We start from the raw sequence: 19,947 nt of genomic DNA, 5'->3' as shown, positions 1-19,947 counted from the left end.
TGGTATAGGCTTCATTAAAAGGGGGGGAGGTAAAAGTTTAGCTTGATAAGCTGTTGTCCCAGGAGATAATTTAAAAACACTCATTCATGGAATGAGGCCTACAGTAAACCTCGGATTTGTGATAATAGGAAAACAGATGAACAGAAATGGGAGAACACACGTATACGTCTTAACATAGCCACACAATGAAACACTTATGAGATATGGACTCACCAAATATGTAATAAGGGTATTTGTTCTGTGTATTGAGGCAATTAAAAGGCAAATTTGGGTGTAACTAATAGTAAAAAGAACTTAAGTGCCCCACTCAGGGGTCAAAGTAAATAGCATGGACACCCAAGTGAGTCATCTAGATTTGAAGACCTAGATTACTTGGATCTATCTGTAAGCCCTGTGCAAATCTTGCCTTTTTCACATACTGGAAAGAAAAATACCTAGGTGCTCTCTAGTGCACAAAGAAATACCAGTTGCTCACTCTACTGGAAAATCTTAAAAAGAACACTAATCCTTTCTTGAGGGTAGGAAATAATATAATTGCACATCAGATATTTTGTAACAATCCTTTACAGTGAGGTTCCTTGGAGGCTGTATGAAATCACCTTAAAAGATAATTCTGCTAATTATCTTTTCATAATTTTTCTAAGTTGAAGAATCTGGGAAATTTTCTTTTTTTTTGGAAATTTTCATAGTTAAGTTCTAAAATCTTAATTCTAGAAACTAAAAGGGCTAAAAATCCCTTACCAATAGCAGCTTTTACCAGATTGCTTACAACTGAATTCCATATGAATAATAATTATTTTTAACCAAATGACTACATTTGTGTTATATGATTTATACCCTTTCTTTTCTAAAGGAAAAGAATTTGAAAAAGAATAGATACATATAATGTATAACTGAATCACTTTGCTGTACACCTGAGACTAACAGAACATTGTTAATCAACTATACTCCAATATAAAATAAAAATTAAAAATAATAAAGGAAATAGATTATATTGTAAATGGAAATCCATAGAGAAAGACAGACAGAAACTCAAAACAAAACAAAATAAAAACTCAAGATCCTATGAGATTTTGTAATATCTAGTTAATGGACAGTATGCTAGCAAAAGAAGCACATGATCAATTTCAGGACAAAATTAACCTGACTTTAACTGGCACTTAAGTGAAGACAGAGCCTCTGGCTAATCTACAATACAGCTACCACATAAACAAAGAAGGTTTTCTAGTGTCTCAATAAAATTTCATCTCCACCAAACCAATTCCTTCCTATCTTAAATGTTGCAGAGAGATTTTGTTATAATTAGGAATATAAAACTCCCCTAAACAAAACTACCTATTGCCGGTTCTTTGCCTTCTCAAGTTAACTATCAAAAGTTATGAATTTCACCTGATTTTTAACATCTTTCTTGGTCTTAAAGTGATAACATAAAGTTGACAAAGAGCTGTGAGCCAGTAGAAATGGACATAAAGGTCAGGCTCTTAGCTCCAGTCTGAGAGCCTTGAGATGGAGGCAAATTTCCACACTCCTTTCCTGCAGACACTAATCCATAAAGGAAGTAGAGAGAAGCTATATTTGCTTGAGTGACCAACTATTTGTTTTATTACTGTCATAAAAACATACAGCAGTCTTTCTGAGTCTACAGGACACTAAACAAACCAACGGTAAATGAAGGGATGGATTTTTAGAAGATAGGCATGAAAGAGCTTAAAGAGAAGAATAGGAAATTATCAGCATCTTTTGGATTAAAAAAGATGTTAACATCTTAACTCTTATAATTCCTACTTGTGTGTTTCTTATCACTGCCTCCTAGTCTTTCCCATATGTTGCTGTAGACTTAAAAGTATATTCTAGAATGCCACGTAGGCTCCAGAGGCCACAGTAAGAGGCTGAGACCAAGAGAGGGCAAATCTTGTCATTGACTTTCTACTGGTGTATATGACCCAGTTGTCTAACCTGTGCTCAGCCCCACAGCTGTGTAATAAAAAGAGCTGACTGTTTGGTGGTAATGAGATGCTGTTGGACTAGAGATAGGACATGTATGCTCTTAAAACAGGTTGAACTAAAGGATGTTATCTGTTTACTCTTACTCTCATACTGAAAATTGCCCTGGTTTCACTTAAAAAATATAAATGTCTTTGCCTGGGTTTCAAAATCCTTCATAACCTGGTTTCCCTGGCCTTTCAAACTACCTACTGTCACTTCACAGAATGGTTCTTTGGCTGGCTTTTGCACTTGTTACTCTCTCAGCTCAGGTTCTACTCAGTCTTCAGTTAAACTTCTTACTCAGGTTTTGGCTGAAGTCTTCTAATTGCCCCTTAAGTTCTTCTGCAGTTTCCCTCTCTGGACTCTTTGCCAGTACTTGTACATTTTTTGTACATGCTATTTTGTACAATTCTCTAAGTTACCTGGCTTGGTGAAGCAATTGATACCTGTTAAGCAATATTAATATTATAGAAGTCCCCAAATATGTGCTTGCTTTGCATGAGCTGAGTTCCTTGGCTGGAAATCACATTTTAAGAATAAGCTTCTAGAAACCAGGGTAACGAGATTCAAATGTATTGGGACAAGTAACTTTTATCTTGGGGGAGGAGAGGCAAGGTAGGATGAGAAATGGGAGCACTTGGTCACACCCTATTAAATAATTAAGTGGCGGAATTTGGGTCTTTTCAACTCCTATTTTGCCCTGGTTGTTCATATCAATGAAACTAACCGGGAATGTGTTAAGAAGGAAATGAACTAGGCTAGGAGTTTGGAAAGACCTTCCCTGCTTTAAATGAAACCAAGCCTCCTAGGTTAATTTGCAGGTGAGTTTACTGAATCACCAGTGAATAATTTTAGCAAAACTGCAAAGTGTGAGTTTCAATACAATTAAAGAAAGCTCAATTATTGAGATTTAAGAAAGAAAGGAAGGAAAGGAGGAAGAAAGAAAGGAAGGGGGTTCTGTAGCTAGTTTGGAGGCTGGTATATTTAATGTTGAATGCTGGAAAAAATTCTGTTATTATGTACTTAAAAGAGATGGTTTATGAATACATTTATATGTAAGCACTTATTACTAGCTCCCTGTGTGGTTTGAGATAGAAAAAGTAAAGCCAAATACTTTCATTTCCTTAGTTAAGAATAGTTTCCTGATATAAAAAGTGTCTATCCATTAGAGAAAATGAGGAAAACATAGAAAAATATAAAGAGAAATAAACTTTACCCAAAATACAGTTATTTACATGCTAATATATCATTTTACTTTTTAATACAAAAATGCTATTTTATTTTATTTTTTTTTTACAAAACTGATATTGTACTGTGAATAGTATTATGGCTTATGATTAACATGCTTATTAAAATGATCCTATTTTGATCAATTAACCATGTAACATATATTTCTTCAAAAACAATGTTTTGTTGAAATTCATGACATTAGTGGGAAAGGAAATCAATTTAGAAAGATGCTACCAACATTAAGGAAAAAATTACATATCATAGAATAGATCAAAGTATATCAGGGTGTGTTGCACATAATAAGGGAATGTATTGTTTCTGAAATGTTATTTTCGTCCTACACACATATAAATGTACAGAAGTACAGTTTGTATAGGGTTTCCCTGGTGGCGCAGTGGTTGAGAGTCAGCCTGCCGATGCAGGGGACGTAGGTTCGTGCCCCGGTCGGGGAAGATCCCACATGCCGCGGAGCGGCTGGGCCCGTGAGCCATGGCCGCTGAGCCTGCGTGTCCGGAGCCTGTGCTCCGCAGCGGGAGAGGCCACAACAGTGAGAGGACCGCATACCGAAAAAAAAAAACAAAAAACTGTTGAAGACCTTTGCTCATTTTTCTAATGACATAGTGCTCTTCTGATTATTTTTTTGATAAGAACTCCCCATATAAACCATATTAGATCTTTGTCATATACACGCTCATTTACTCATTTTAAAAAAGAGTTTACCAGACTTGAGGACAGGAAGTTGCTTTAAACAAAGGTTCTTGGACTAAGTAAGGCATTTAGCAGTCTTTCATGGTATCTCTGTGGATGACACAGAAAAAGGTGAGGTTCATAACTAAATAAACAACTACCTTCAAGGTGTGCTAATTTTTGGAGTAGTGGAACTCTGTCTTGATTCCACATTTTAATCAATAATTTGCATTATTAAACTGATGGAATTCTGCTAAAATGAATGTATGATGCCAATTTGCTAATCTTAGTTAAAAGACAGGGTAACAAAGAGATATTCCAAAAAATTATGTAAGGCTATAACTTACAAGATAAAACTTAATGGAAAGAAGGATAAAGAACCAAACTTACATGAAAATTAATAAACAAACAATAAACCAATCTAGCAGTAAAAGAGAAGATTGGGGAGATGTAATCTGAGCTCACAAGAAAAAAAATTCTAGATTAAAAAAAATTTTAAGCCCCAAATAACCCTACAATTTGATATGGCTGCTGTGACTGGGAGCTGGGGTGGGGAAGCTGATACAATGCTTGGACTGGATTGTAAAAGTTACATATGTTCTTTCTTTCCTGTTGGGCAGATAATATTTCCAATCTATGCTGGTTTGGTTACTTCTCAAGTATTGTGTTCCGTTATCAGTTTTGGAGGACTACTGATTAACTGGGGTGGATATAGGAGGTGAGCAATTAAGGTGGTGAAAGAACATGAGATTATTGAATGAGAAAACATTAGAAGCCCACTTTCCCAATGCAAGGCTCACTCAGATTTAATTTGATTGCAATTTTAAGGCAAGTTTATTAAGTCTTGTTAAGTGTTCAGCTTAGTTTTCATAGAAATATCTTTTTCTTTTCATACTCAAATTTCAGCAGCTTATATGACATTTACATAAATTATGTAATTACTATAAGTTCAATTATGGTAAACAGCTATGGGAACAAACACAATTGACTCATCCATGTAATTCAAATGCTGCTTGCAAAAATGTGTGAGCACAACTGGAGAGTAGCCTCTCAGATGTGACACTAGGTGTGCCCTTGGCACCTATCAGTGGGGAGAGTGGAGGGAATCTGTTAGGCTAGGGCAGTGGTTTTCGAAGTGTGGTCTCCAAACTGGTAGTATCAGTATCACTTGAGAATTATTAAAAAATTAAAATTCTTGGATCTTACCAGAAAACTACTTAATTAGCCTTTCTGAGAGGTGAGGTCTAGCTATCTGTGTTATGAGAAGTTCTCCAAATGATTCTGCTGCAGCTAAAGTGAAGAAGTAAGAACCACTGATCTTTGGTAAGGAGAAGTCCGGCTGCTACCTAGATCATGGTTCTTAAACTGAATTCTGAAGCGCTTGTAAACAGTGAGAGAGAGAGAGAGAGATTCTAACACAGTTTATCTGGGATAAGGTCAAGGAATCTGCATTTTCCAAGCCCCTGGTTATTTTGAGATATGGGATATGGATAGTTGAACCATACAGAAAAACGGTGAACTAGATTTTAACTAATGGAAATAAAAACAAAACTTGAGAGGAGATATAATTACACCTTCAAATAATTCAACAGATGTCTAGATCTACTGGAATGTTTGTATTATTCTGCCTAGCTCCAGGAGACAGAACTAGGATCAATACTCCGAAGTTACCAAAAAGTAGATTATTCTAAAAACAAGGAATGAAATTCTAAAAAATGAAATTAACTACCCCTGCGTTCTAAAGGTACCACGTCTCTGGAACTTATAGGCCAGCAAATGCTGGATGCATACTTGTCATTGAGTCTACAGCGGAGATTCATGCAATGGCTGGGGATTGGACCTGGGGAAATTGATGCCTCTAAATCCCTTTTCAATTTTGAGACTCCAAAAATTCATCATTTTCAATGTCTCCCAAAAGTCCTTTGAAGACTTTTAGAATTAGAAAAGATAAAGACTTCCCAATAGTCTTTTCTTTCTGGTGTTGGAAGTATGTTCCTCCTAGATATTAATATGCATATTTCAAGTGAACAGTCTTGATAATGGGTGCTTGCTATCCCTGTTTACATCAGCCATGTCTATCGAGTAATTTTTCTATTGCTGATGAAATAGAAAGAAAAATCTTTAACATCAAAATAAGTAAATTGGAATGAATTGATGAACCAAAAAAATGACGGCTGATCTTTTATTCTCCAGAAATAATAGTCAGTGCAATTTAGAAATGGTGTTTTAAACTTCCAGTAATGACCACAAGCTTATTTTCATAATGGTAACTTCTGGACGTCGGAAAACAACAGTGACAAAAACAGCAATCAAAATGTGATGCACAATGCAGAGGATATGGGATTTTGCCCAGTCTGGGCTTGCCTTATGGTACCTGCCAAACACTTGAGAAAACACAGCAGGGTGTTTGTTTATAAACAAAATATATCTAAGTCTATAAACGTGTATGCAATTTAGATAAAGATGTCTATTGTCTAGCTATTTTAAGTCACTCATTTTAGAGTTATTGTCTCCAAGTACTAGCATAAATTATGGAAAAGTAAAATTCACTCCCATAGCTGGTCATAAATATAAAAATGGCTTTCTTTTCTGAAAAGTGTTTCATAAAGGAATGCTAATGAACACATACAATGGGACATGTGGGTTTAGAATGGATAACAGCAAATGAGATGGCTTGATGATGATATGGGGCTGCTTAGTAAGTGATTTCATATCTAGATATAATTAAACATATGAATGTATTTTTAGTGGAAATTAAATTTAGACATAATCCCAATCTTTATCAATTTAAGTTCCATTTATATTTTTCCTAGCTATGTAAAACACATTTATAAAAAGAATATGCAAACGTATTGTCCTCAGGCTATTGATGAAATTCTATTTAACTGTATGTAATACTATGAAATTCTATTTAACTCAGGGAGGTAATTGAGATCAATACTGAGATTGATAGTTGACTGTCTTCAAGTACTTGACAAATATTGTAACGTACATAAGCATACACAAATATTCCCCATCTTCTTGCTTTACTCAGCTACAATTTTTCGTCATAGTTGAGTAAAACTTCCATTTCATATACTGTCAAATAAAATAGAAGTGATAATGTAAAATAATTTATTAACTATTATATAACTTTCAATTCCTAATTGAGACAGTCTGAAGTTTATTTTTCTACTATCAACTCTTCCAGTAAACTTAGCTCAAAAATACTGTAGCCTATATGCAAATATACTGGTGCTAAAAGTTGTACTCTTCCTCCTTTACTTCCTCTATCTCATTAACCAAGTTCTTGGCATTATCATCAAATATGAATTAATATAGTAGCTACTGATCCTATCATGTCCTCTTATCTTTAGGTTCTCTTAACTTGCCTTCCACCTTCATCTTCTGCATATATAAAATGGCCCATTGTTTGGATCCAGATTATGAGCTATCTTTTTGATTACCTTATTCTGTACTATATTCCTCTAACTGGAAATCTCCATGGCAGTCTTGCCTGGAACACAATTTGTCAAGTCCTTAGACCCTCTTTCTGGTTCTACCTTTGTTCTCTCCCTCCTTCAGGGCTGCTTACCCCAACTATTTAATAAGTAGATCTCTTGCTTAAGCTTAACTCTTCTTCCTGCCTACTCTGTGTTGCTTTAAGGAAAACTTTCATGATTTACATGAAGTAAGCTAATGGGAAGCTGGTAGGAAACTAGTTCTGTTCATTGAACAGTTAACTTTCATAAGAAGAATGAACCAACTAAGGTATACATGTTAGTGACTATTATTTCTTCTTCTTCTTAACTATTATTATTATTTATATTTGTCATTACTACTATTATTAACTTATTATTATTACCTACTAGCTTCCTATTTTTATTATTTATGTATTCTTAACTAGGAAGAAGGTGCCTGACCCACAATAGGTGCTCAATAAGTATTTTTTTTGTTGTTGGATAAAAGAATCCAATAATGCTTGGACACATGGGTACTACTGGGTTATAAAATTGTTAAATAGAGCCCCCAGGCTGGTCTCCAATTATGCAGGTAGCTGGGGCCTCATGATCACTGGCTTCAACCCAAGGCCTTAGGTACATCAGAGCAGTGCTTTGGGAAATACTATTGAAACTTCTGCCTCTGGCATATATAGCAGCGAAGGGGGAAGTTTACCACTGGGGGTTGTCTACTCAGCAGCCTCAAAACATTCCTTAGGAGCCTCCAGAGTTGTACTGGATGCTCTTTGGCCAAAAACCACTATACAATTTATAGTTTATAGAACCTGAGTGGCAACTTAAGAACTAATGATGCCACTAGGGGAAAATAAAGATATATTGGCGAAACTAAAGAGCCTACATAGTTTGATACATTTCACACCAATCAATTTACATCATGCTGCAGGGAACCTAAAACTGCTTTCTCAGGCAAGTTATCACGACAAAGCAGTTTCAGTAAAAGAAGATGGATAGCCATATATGTCAACTACAAAATGATAAATGAGATGAGTTTCAGGTCCACTAGAGAAGAAAGAGGAGAATGTAGTTCATTCTTGACCAGACCCACTTTATGTGTTTGATATCTATGGTAGGGAAACCCAATGCCAAGTTTATAAATTATATTTACTTAGGGTGCTCTAGGAGTTTTCTAACGTAGTTTTCTATATGAATATACCTATAACCTCAAGGAATAACTATAGCACTCAATCAGAAAAGAATATGCACAAAGTTCTCCTTAGGGTAGATTCACAGGTGCACAAATATAAAATCAAAACCTTCCCTCTCACAGTTTCTAAACTGCTTTTATATCATGATGGATGTTTATGTGAAGCAGATGATCTGCTTCATTATGAGGGATGTTTATGTGAATCGAGGATCTCATTAACTCCATGGAGGTCTAACTATAGTGTAACTTCATTAGTATAAATACAATCTAGAGAATGCCCTTTCTGACTTCATTGTGGTAGAAATTGATATCAAGGGAAGTGAAAGTAAGAACAGGATGTCTTTTTTTTTTTTTTTTGCGGTACGCGGGCCTCTCGCTGCTGTGGCCTCTCGCGCTGGGGAGCACAGGCGGATGCGCAGGCTCAGCGGCCATGGCTCATGGGCCCAGCTGCTCCGGGCATGTGGGATCTTCCCGGACCGGGGCACAAACCCGCGTCCCCTGCATCGGCAGGCGGACTCTCAACCACTGCGCCACCAGGGAAGCCCAGGATGCCTTTTTAACCACAAAGGAGTAGCACATAACCTGTGTAGGGGAGCAAGATTTGCCACCCCAAAATGTCTCTTTGGCATGTGGATTATTTCAAACTGAAAATAACCAAGGCCCAAAACACTCAGGAAGAAATTTTGACCTTCCCCCTGACTGCCTAAAGAATGTAGATAGAGAACCTGTTCCAGGAAGGGAGTAATCACCATAGATAACTATAATATGAACTAGGCAAGGAGATAGGGAGAAACCTAGGAAAGTCTGTTAAAATTCCTCTTTGTGTCCCATTGTTTCTGCATGTCCTACCAAACATTTGCTTTCCCATCTCCATGTCAGTTGCCTTCTTCACATTTGAGGTCCCAAACCACTACCCTCAACATCCTCTTTTGTCTTTAGCTGAAGACATTTAAGTTAAAAGTTTCAGACATTTTGATGAGTTAGTTTTCCTGGGTCTCTCCCATGTATACATATTATTAAACTTTTGATTTTTCTCTTATTAATCTGTCTCATGTCAATTTAATTCTTAGACCAGCCAGAAGAACCTAGAAGGGTAGAAGAAAATTTCTTCTTCCCTGACACCTGTCATATAGTCAAAACTCAATATATGTTGAATGAATGAATAATCTAGGAACTAGTAACATAATATATGAAAACAATGATAAAAATGTAGCATATGAGTGGAACATAGATCACCAGGTCAATCAATTTTCTATATTGGTATTATTCATGGTGAGCAAACCCAGTGACAAGTTTATAAATTTTATTTTTAGGGGCTCTAGGATCCTTTTCCAACAGCTTATCTACACTAATGTGCCCATACAGCAAAGTCTAGAGCACTCAACCAGGAATGCCATGTTTCAATCTTAAGGAGAACCAATGTCCAGCTCAACTGCACAGTTGAGGGGTCTGCATGAGTAGATTTGACACAGCATTGCACTCTTACAGTATTGCTCCATAGCTGGTGTGAGGCTGTATTTCCAAAACCTGGAATCTGTATTATTCATAGGGTTATACTGGGTGGAGAGGGCAGTCTCAGTGTACAATCACAGTGATTGTTAGGGTATGCAGAGGAAGTTTCATGCTAGATTTCACATTTAATAAAACCAAGTTAAAAATCATTTGACCAGGGACTAGAAATAATCCATAGTGTTTTTGACAGCGTCTTGAAAAAAAGTGTAAGGCTCCCAGAAAACACTATAATTCTTCAGAGATTGAGGACTAATTGATAAGGAAGCCTGTTATTAATGTGTAACACAAGTGGTTTTGGAAATCAAGAATATGAACTTGGATTTCTGTCTTCTGTGATAAGTTATTTTTCCCTCTAGTGTATCTCTTGCATTAGGGCAAAAGTAAAGATAAGAGAGAGAAAAATAAATAGACATCTCTTCTTTCATAATTTTGCATTCCATTTAACCAAGCAACTCAATTTTTTATGAGTATGAGAAAAAAAATCAGTATTTAACTTGAAGAATGTTTACCACACTTTGAGCTGCAATGACAATGAATAAAGAAATAAATAAATAAGGAACAACATAAATGTCCACCAACAGAGGAATGGAAAAATGCATTATAGGTATATTCATTCAGAAGAATTTCATGCAGTCAATAAATATAATCATGTAGAAGAATATGAAATGACCTGGAAGATATTTCTGATGCAAATTAAGTAAATAAAGCATGTTTCAAAAGCATAATTAAAGTATTTCTTAAGTTTATTTTATTTTATTTATTTATTTATCTATCTATCTATTTATTTATTTTGCACAAGTACTGATTAGAGCTATTTCTGGCTAGAGATATTGTAGATGAAGAAATTAAGGTTCAGCAGTTTAACTGATTTCTAAAAATTCATACAGCAAGAGAAGTGTAAGACTGGGTTTCAAACCTAATATTAACATGTCGGGCTTCCAGGTCTGGGCTTTTTTTTAAACCACACTTTGCTGCTTGTATAAAATCTGCATAAGGTGTATTAACTAGGAACTCCATGATGGGCTTAGAAAAATAGTTTACCTAGATTTAAACAAAAAGAACATTCTAAAAGAACTAAGCATATTGTATCTTTCTCACTTTTAACACTCCAAACAAGTTATAGGATTTATATTTACATTTGTTCTTATCAATACGTATACTAATGATTTATAGAGTTAAATACAGATTTGATTGCAAAAAATCAATCAACTGATTTCAGCGCCAACTCAGTCCTTTTGTTGAAATTCTCTCACACAGCTTCCAAAACTTCTGGTAATTTCAGTCTTGAGAGGGTACCTTACAAGCCCAATGCACTAGCATCAGTACACTGGAGGAGAGGGGGTGGGAGAGCAAAGTGGTCATTATATCTTGTATGTTGATTCTTTTAAGGCTCTGCAGTAAATTGTCTTCACTGAGATAGGGTAAAATTTTTCTCCAAAAGAGGTTAGATTAGGTGAGTTCCTGGAAGTTCAACGTTAACATTCTTTAATTCTCATTTCTACTTCTGTAGCCCAAAGGCAAATTAAGGAGAAGAGGTAATAAGTAATACAATTGGCATTTGGCACTTGATTTATGAATTTTGATTGAAGGTGTAGATGATCAATCCTCTTACTTTGTTTCTCCCCTTATTTCCTATCTGTTCTCCCTTAAGGTTTATATGGCAGACAGATACTTTGATAATTTAATGGTTGGAAAGAAAATAACCGTTACATGAACTTTGTCAAAAGAGAATGAAATCAACTTAATAAGAATAACATTTAAAGGCATGAGAGGACACAGCAACCCTTGAAAAACCTGAAGAAAATTCTCTGATGGCAAGGAAAATAATAAAAAAGTAAATGATAAGAAATGAGATTTCTTGGACAACAAGCCAAGGTGAAGGTATTACACAAATGTGAGTTATTTTTATCCCTCCAGTGTTGGGTATAATGAGAAGAAAAGGAGTAGTCTACAAAGTAATGAATTTAAAGTCAGAAAACATTGCTTCTAGGCCTGGCCCTAACACTCAACAATTGATTAATATTGGTGAAATGACTTCACCCCATTAGTCCTCAGTTTGCTTATGTGTGAAATGATGGTAACACCTACCTGACCACCTCCCAGGATAGTTGTGTTTGTAAATAACAACAACAAAAATACAAACAAAAAGTAATGACTGTCCTTGGAACATTGTAAAATGCTATACAGCTGTTAGCTGTTTACTATAATTATTCTCTAAAGTGCCTGCAAGAATTTATTAACCTCAGTAACCAATGGGATTTCCAATGGTATTAGGAAGCGCTGTCAAGCAAAACGTTTTTGACTCTTGTGTGAAACAAAACAGTGATGCCATTTTTATAAGCCAGGTTATAAAAATAACTATGCTGAAATGTAAATAAACTTCTACAAATAAACACTAACGGAAATGGACTCAGATTCCAGAGGAGGTTATCATCAAGTGGAAAGATTTATCTGTCTTCTACCGTTGGAAGAGCAAGGTGATCAGTGTAGAAAGAAAGAATTTGGGAACAAAATAAATTTGGGGTTAGTGCTAGCTCCTTAACTAACTGTATGATTCTGGGAAAATTAAGTAACTCCTCTGACCTTTCAGTGTTCTCACCTGTAAAATGGGTAAAATAATGAGTATTATATTACCTAACTTGTAGGTTCAGATTAAATTAGATAATATAAAGTGCCTAGTACAGAGCCTGGCACATGGCAGGCACTCAGTGAATGTGAGTTATTATCATTATCTCACTTTGCCTAGTTCCTTTTACAGTCTACACACTTATTTACCTGTAATTCCCCAAGTCCATTTCTTTCTTGGATACTCTATGTTGTAGCCTCCCCGTATTTACCAGAGCAACCTGCACATAGAACTCTTTTAAAATGTTTATTTAAACTGTGTCTTTCCTCCATTATGTCTATCTGATAATAAAATCACTCATTCTTTATCTTGTGTTAAAATCATTTTATTGATCCTATAAAGGTATTCCATAAAATATATGATGTTAAGTACTTAGGATGGCTAACACAACTTCTGACCCTAAAAGTAACCATATTATGGAGGAACACTGAACCAAGGGGAAATAAAAAAATAAATGAAAATAGAAAGTTAAAGGGAACTTTAAATAGAAATTAACCATCATAAGACAATGGTATACAGTTAATATTTAAAATTTTTGTATATAAATAATTTTCAGGATGGAAATTTATTGCTCATAACTAATTAAATAAATGTTATCATTCATAATCTACTGAGGAAATCAGAGAGTCTTTCTAATTTTCTTACTCCATTTCTTTAGAGTACTACCAAAACAAAATATTCAATAAAAACATTACTTTTTATTTTCCTGGATGGAAAAGGATTAACCCTAAACAATTGTGTCTGAAGGTTATCTGAAATTTATCAGTATGTTGTGTGTATATATGTGTTATGGTATGAATGTTACTCAACTTCTCTTTCTTCAGTAATCCCAGCCTTTTTTCCCCCTTCTTCTTAAAAGGATGGTTGCCTTTCTTGGCCTAATGAAATCCTATTTATCCAGTTAAATGTAACTTCTTCTGGGAATTCTCACATTACCCATGGACCCTCCCTATCCACCCTAATACAAGTTGAAATAGTTTATCTTTCTCCTGCACAACATAACATTTTGTCTATATCATTATGTACCTTAGCAATTGAGGTCTTTTTCCTAAGACATAGCAATGTCTGCAGTATAGTTGGCACTTGGCATATAAATTTTGGTTGAAGGTGTAGATGATTAATTCTCTCTTTCCTTATTTCCTACTGATCCTTTCTTAAAGTTTGCAATGAGTTACAATGTGGTCCTACTTTAAGAATTGGGGAAGTTGGTGAGATTTGGGGATGGTGTTGGAGGAAAGACAACCATTTTGCTTCCCCTTTCCATATTCCTTAATTTGCATTATATGTTTTTAATTATATTACAGAAATTTCCAATCCAATCTCAAGAACAATATTCTGTCAGCGTTACGTTAGAAAAGAATGAATTTGAAACAATTCTTAAACAATACACAGAACACTGTGCAACATCCTGTGGCGACTTCCTCCAGCAAAATCTCGAGGCATTTCTTTAGCATTGTCTTTATCTTCCCATGGTGACGTATGAGGCATGCTTAAGAAAATTTTATATTAAAGGTCAGAGACTCCAAAAGATCCAGCCAAAATTTTGGGAAGTTTATAGTGTGATTAATTCCTGGAGTCCTTCATTTTCTAGCCCTTTAATTTGTGCAATCACATTGAGTGTTCAAAGTATACACTGCTTTTAAAAATCTTTCAAATACTCTGGGCACAGCCACAACTAGGAATTCATAAAAAGAACTGATTAACATTCCCCACCGAAAGGATCCTTGAAGGAAACTAAAAACAAAAAACATATTTTTGCTGAATCCAATTTGCTTACATTTCAACACACATAACTCCACTTAACTGGCCATCACAGCAAAAGCCACAACACACACCCACAGCAGCAGCAGCATGGAGCTGACCACACAACTCAACAGACAATGCAGACAAACTTGAGTATAAACCAAGATTTTTCTACCTCTTTTCATAACAGGTTAGTGCTGGCCCTCAGTGTTGGTGTACAGTTTTTATGGCATGGGAAAATAGGGATGTTTCTGCCCTATAAAAATAAATGTGTTGAAGGCTTTAGTTTGAGCTTACACAATGTTAGAAAGTTCCAAAGGCACTGGCACAATATCAAAAAAAGAAAAAAAAAAAAAGAATCCCACAAACAAATATATCACTTATGCACATGGAAAGATGCTAAGAAAACACTGGTAGGGAAACTACTGGTTTCCTGGATGATTTATGCAATAGTTTTCAATACCTTCCTGAAAAATAAAGAATAAGAAAGGCATGCTAGTGGGTCTTTGGTGGGGCATATATTGTTGCCGACCCCCATTCATACTGAGTCTGGCTTTAAACTGTTCAATAAGTCATTTTCTCCCTGCAAAAGTAGAAAGAACAGAACCCTCATTGTTCTTAACCTTTTAAGCCTTAGGAAGAGCTAAGGGAAAGAGTATAGAAATGCATGCACTATCTTTAATAAAGAAAGAGATACATAGAATAAAAATTAAAATATAAAGAACAGTTTCTTCATTTTATGTATCATAATACACATTTCTTTCCAAGCCTTAGTTTGATACATATAGATTTTCACGTGTGATATCTTATCTACTCCAGAAAGTGCTGGGACAGAAAGATAAGTAGGAAGCAGGAAATGCTGAATTTGAATAAAGGCAATAAATACCTTTGCTGTTACATCAAAGGATGCAAGGTGAAAGATGGGGCTTGAAACTGGGAATGTTTCCCAATTGGACTTAATGATTTGTAATTCCTTAAAAATTAAAACTTACCACATTCTGTGCAAAGTTTTCAAAAGATGTTCTGCGATCCATTGAGTATTCCGACTTACATGTGTGGGGTTGGGTGGGGCAAAGGAACAAAGAGAGAGAGAGAAGAAAGAAAGAAAGAGAGGAAGGAAGGAAGAAAGAAAGAAAGAAAGGAAGGAAGAACAAAAAGAAAGAATGAAAGAAATAAAGAGAGGAAGGAAGGAAAGAAGAAAGAAAGAAGAAAAGAACAAAAGAAATAATGAGAAGAAGGAAGGAAGGAAGGAAGAAAGAGAGAAAAAAAGAAAGAAAGAAAAACAGCAGAAAAAGACAGGATGATGAAATGATACAACACCAAATTCATGTTCTAAATCATAGGGATCAGGAAGACAGGAGAGTTGCCACAGAAGGCCTCTTGTCACAGGACATGGGCTCTGTTTGCATTAGTGCTTTTACTTTTAACACCAAAACTCTTCTTGTGCAAACAAAATAGTGTGATTTCAAGCAAAATCAAATTACACTAAAATGAAGTAGATATGTTAAGGTTTTATGCCAACATTTTCAAAGCCTAAATGTTTGAAAATCTAGTGGCTTAACTTCAGAATTTCCTCATAATTTTCTACTGGTACTAAATTTCTGTTGATAACATCATTAATTCTGTAGAGCATTGCTGTCCAGTAGAACTTTCTGAAAGCATGGAAATTTCATTCTATACTAACTAATATTTCAGAAGTCTTTAGCTGTGGCCATTGAGTATTAGAAATTTGAGTAGAATTTTATGTAACCTTAACTAATTTAAATTTAAACAGCTCCATGTGGCTAGTGGTTGCTGTACTGGACAGTGCAACTACAGAGTATCTATTTCCCATTGCAAAGTCAATGGACTTTGAAAAATACCATTAGCTTAAATGATGATCATGAATTACACAAATTATAATTTCATCTCAGAATTTCAAGAAGCTATGGACTATTTTAACATTACAAAATAATGAATGATGTTGATGTTTACATCCAGATTTTCCATTCCCTGTTATACTGGTTATATAAGGTGTTATTTACAGTGAGACTTTGATTATAAACATTAATTGAACAATGTAGCCTATTGCAGCTCTTCAAAAATGTGCTTGGCTATCATCTTAGGTATGGAACCTCATCGTAGGGATACTAAGTGACTCAGAATAAATGCCAAATGAAAATATGTGAAAGCAAACATTACTGCATTTTGGCAACTATCATTGAAAACAATGAGTTACGGAGCATTTGGCCCAAAACATACATTCTAGCTTACTGGACAAGGAAAACCCTCTTTAAGTTTTTGATCTGATGACATTGTTCTTTTCCTTTCTTTATTGTAATTTTTTGTTTCCTTAAACTGGCATACAGAAGACTAACATGAAACATGAAAACGGTGTCTAAACAACTTTGTAAAGCATGAACATCTGCAGAAACAAACAAACAAAGAAGAAAATAAGCAATCAACAAACAGAAACCCATACAACTTAAATGGCCCTTATAAAATGCAAAGGTTTGGGGGAGGGTCTTGGAGTATATTCACTTACCATTTGTCCAATACTGTGGGCCCAGCAGAGGTAACTACTCCAAATAACTACAACTGAGAACTAGGTCAAAAAAATTCACAAAGAACCAATACCTTTTTCTTTGCCTGTAGAAGCTCTTGATAGGCACTGGATCTTATAAAACGTGGGTATGAATCACTTTTCATCAGTTTGTAAATGTGCTCCTAAAAAGAAATAATGGTTGAGGTGCTTCCTTATTATTTCTCAGGAAAAATCAAGTACTGTGATAAGAATACAACATTTGGTTAAAAAACAAATCTGGAAGCAGCTAAAAATAATAATGATAATGCTGATGAGAATATTTTATATGCTTATAGAACATTTAGACTTTCAAATTTATTATTTTATTCAAGGATCAATGTTTAAACTGGTTTGGGAGCTATGGAGGAGGTAAACCACAACCAGTCCTTAAAAAAAAAAAGGAATTTAGTTAGCAGATTGTCATGAAGTAATTTCAAATCAAGTTGTTGATTTACATAGATCATTTAAGAATATCAATAAATCTGCTGTCTCTTAAGATTACTCCAGGCCAAAAGACAATGATGTGAAGTCAAGATTCAATAATCATTCTAGAAGCCTTTGGCATTTATATGTAGTTGGAGGGTGCAGACTTCCCAAATGAATCATTTGTTTGGTGAAAACTGTCATCTACATCCACTTTAGGCCAGAGCACAAGTCCAAAAATAAATTTTGTGATATTTAATTGCTAAACCTCCCAATTTGTGTGCATGTTTTGACTTATTCATAGATAGATTAGGTAAATATCTGATAATCCTAATCAGTCTGCAATGTTCTGTTTTGATGATGAATATTGGTAGACAAAGAAGAAAAAAATGTATCCATCCAATTCAGTGTTGGCCCAATCTAGGGAGATTCTGCTTTGGCTTATTGCACTCTAGGGGAGCATAAATGCTCCTTGTTCATTCCAGTCTGTTAGACATGGAGTTTTGAACCACTTGAGAGTATCCAGAATGTCCCAGTCTCTTCTTGTTTGGAGAAAATATATATTTTAAGAAATGACTCAGTTTCCCTGTTCTTAAACACACCAGCGATAATTTGTAGTTACTGTGAATCCACTTAAAGACGTTCTGGATTAAGTCTCAATATCTAGTCTAAGGTTCATCTCCAAAAATATGGTACATTTGGAACTGCATCAGAATTTGTTGTTGGAAAAGTGAGGCAATGTCTTATTTAGAAGTCAGTCATTTTGGGATTCAGATGTTATGTTGCTCAAGATCTACCACTTATAAAATGTAAATTTTGACCACTTTATTCATTTCTCTGAGTCTAAATTTTCTAATCTATAAAATAGAGTTATTGTCAGGATTAGAGGAATGACAAATGTTTAGCAAAGTATAAGGGTATGCATAGTAAGTGCTCAAATATGCTTGAGTATATGCCAGGTACACTTCTAAGTGCTTGCCTATATTAGTTAATTATATCCTCACAAAACCTCAACAAGGTTGGTAACCATTTTTATATCTATTTTAAATATGAAGAAACTGAAGCATGAAGAAGTGAAGTACTTGCAATAGGTCACAGAGCAAAGCTCAGACTAAAACCCAGGCAATTTGGCTCCAGAATCTGCTTTCTTATTACATTGCATCTCTTCTTAAACAGCAGCAGGAATTTCTATTATTATATTTTTGAATATATGGTTTAAAAGCCTACAAAAAGCTGGAATTAAATATCTGAGGTTGATTGAAAAAAGAAGCCTACGGTCAGGTAGTAGTGTTTTCTATAGAAAATCATGCCTTTTCCTTTTATTGAAGACCCAATAAGCAAGAATATTCTTCAATGACAAAGATAACAAAGAAATGTTCTTTTTAATATTAAGATTTGGGGAAGGTAATTTCAAATATTTTACACGCTGTTGGCTCCAGAAAAATGCTTGAAAGTTTATCTTGAACTGCAAGAAAGAAAAACCAGCAGAGAAATAAGCAACAGAGCCAGAATTTTCATCCTGCTCTCTCTCATGTGTCTCCATAGAATGTAATTATTTCCACATAGAAGACCATAGCAGAGCCAGGGCGAATGAATGGGTTTTTGGTTGGCTGTTTCAACTTGTGTTAGTTTTCTGCACAGTGGCTCATTTCTTTTTAAACCAAAGCAAAGGATAAATATATTTTCTACCGAGAGTAAAAATAAGAAAGGAAATTTGTGTACCTTATTCTTCATCTTCTATATTTTGTTTTAGTAATGTAGTTATTTAAAAAACAAGATACTTTCTAGAGCTAACATTCTTCTCTAAAAGAGGTTTTAAGAAATTATGAAGCATGCATGTTCTGGTTTAAAAGCCAATTTCAACACATCATTAGGAAATAATATCCTCTCATTTCATGTTTATTTTTCCTATTGAGCACAATATTTTTTTAGAAAAAGTAGAAATTCAAATTGCTTCTCAGGAGGCAATTACACCCAGTTTGAGAAAAAAAGAAAAAACACATAAAAATTTGTCTTAGGATGTTAATATTAATATCAATTTCCTTTTCTCTTCTTTTTGAAGACTAAAAAAGTAACTTGAAAAAATAATAAATGCCTAAATTTACTATTTCATTTTATTATCAGAGACAAAAGTGGTTTGAGTTTTACATAACTTCAAGCTAATTTAGTTTAGTTCTGACTATCCATAATAATAAATTATTTAGGAATGTCAGAATCTTAGAATCTCCTCATTGGAAGACAAGTTAAAGAGTTCAAATACATGTTACTGAGGTGACAAAGTAGAAAATAAAGTAAAAAGTTTTCAAATAGTTAAAATATTTCCCTTCAAGAAATTTTCATGTAAAATCATTCAAATTTACAAAAATTCCCAGGCTTTAAAAACTCATTTTAAAGCATCTCTGTTCTCTTTTAGATCAATTAGTTATTTTACATACAGTTACCTAAATTGAAAATATTAGATATAGCCACCAATTACAATGAAAATAAAACAAAAGTATTCCAACTTTCAACTTCTCAGGAGAACATTTGTGAC

General features: G+C 34.7%; 1 protein-coding gene across 2 annotated transcripts in view; it reads right to left on the bottom strand.

The window, feature by feature from the left end:
- RGS7 (regulator of G protein signaling 7) overlaps positions 1 to 19,947 on the bottom strand; it is a 176,707-nt gene that overhangs the window by 2,829 nt on the left and 153,931 nt on the right. Inside the window, exons 13-14 of one of the 2 annotated variants that reach the window (XM_024757459.1) lie at positions 17,045 to 17,134; positions 16,751 to 16,832 (exon numbers count right to left, since the gene is read on the bottom strand). In XM_024757459.1, the coding sequence (XP_024613227.1) occupies positions 16,806 to 16,832; positions 17,045 to 17,134 (117 nt within the window). In that variant the 3' untranslated portion in view covers positions 16,751 to 16,805. Of the gene's footprint in view, positions 1 to 16,750; positions 16,833 to 17,044; positions 17,135 to 19,947 lie in introns of those variants that run through there. The other variant, XM_024757460.1, reaches the window with a different exon arrangement.

The sequence above is a fragment of the Neophocaena asiaeorientalis genome, unplaced genomic scaffold (genome assembly GCF_003031525.2).
Source record: "Neophocaena asiaeorientalis asiaeorientalis breed wild unplaced genomic scaffold, Neophocaena_asiaeorientalis_V1.1 scaffold440, whole genome shotgun sequence".
Lineage (NCBI taxonomy): Eukaryota > Metazoa > Chordata > Mammalia > Artiodactyla > Phocoenidae > Neophocaena > Neophocaena asiaeorientalis.
Note: the sequence above shows the minus strand (reverse complement) of the source record. Positions and strands in the feature narration are given on the sequence as shown.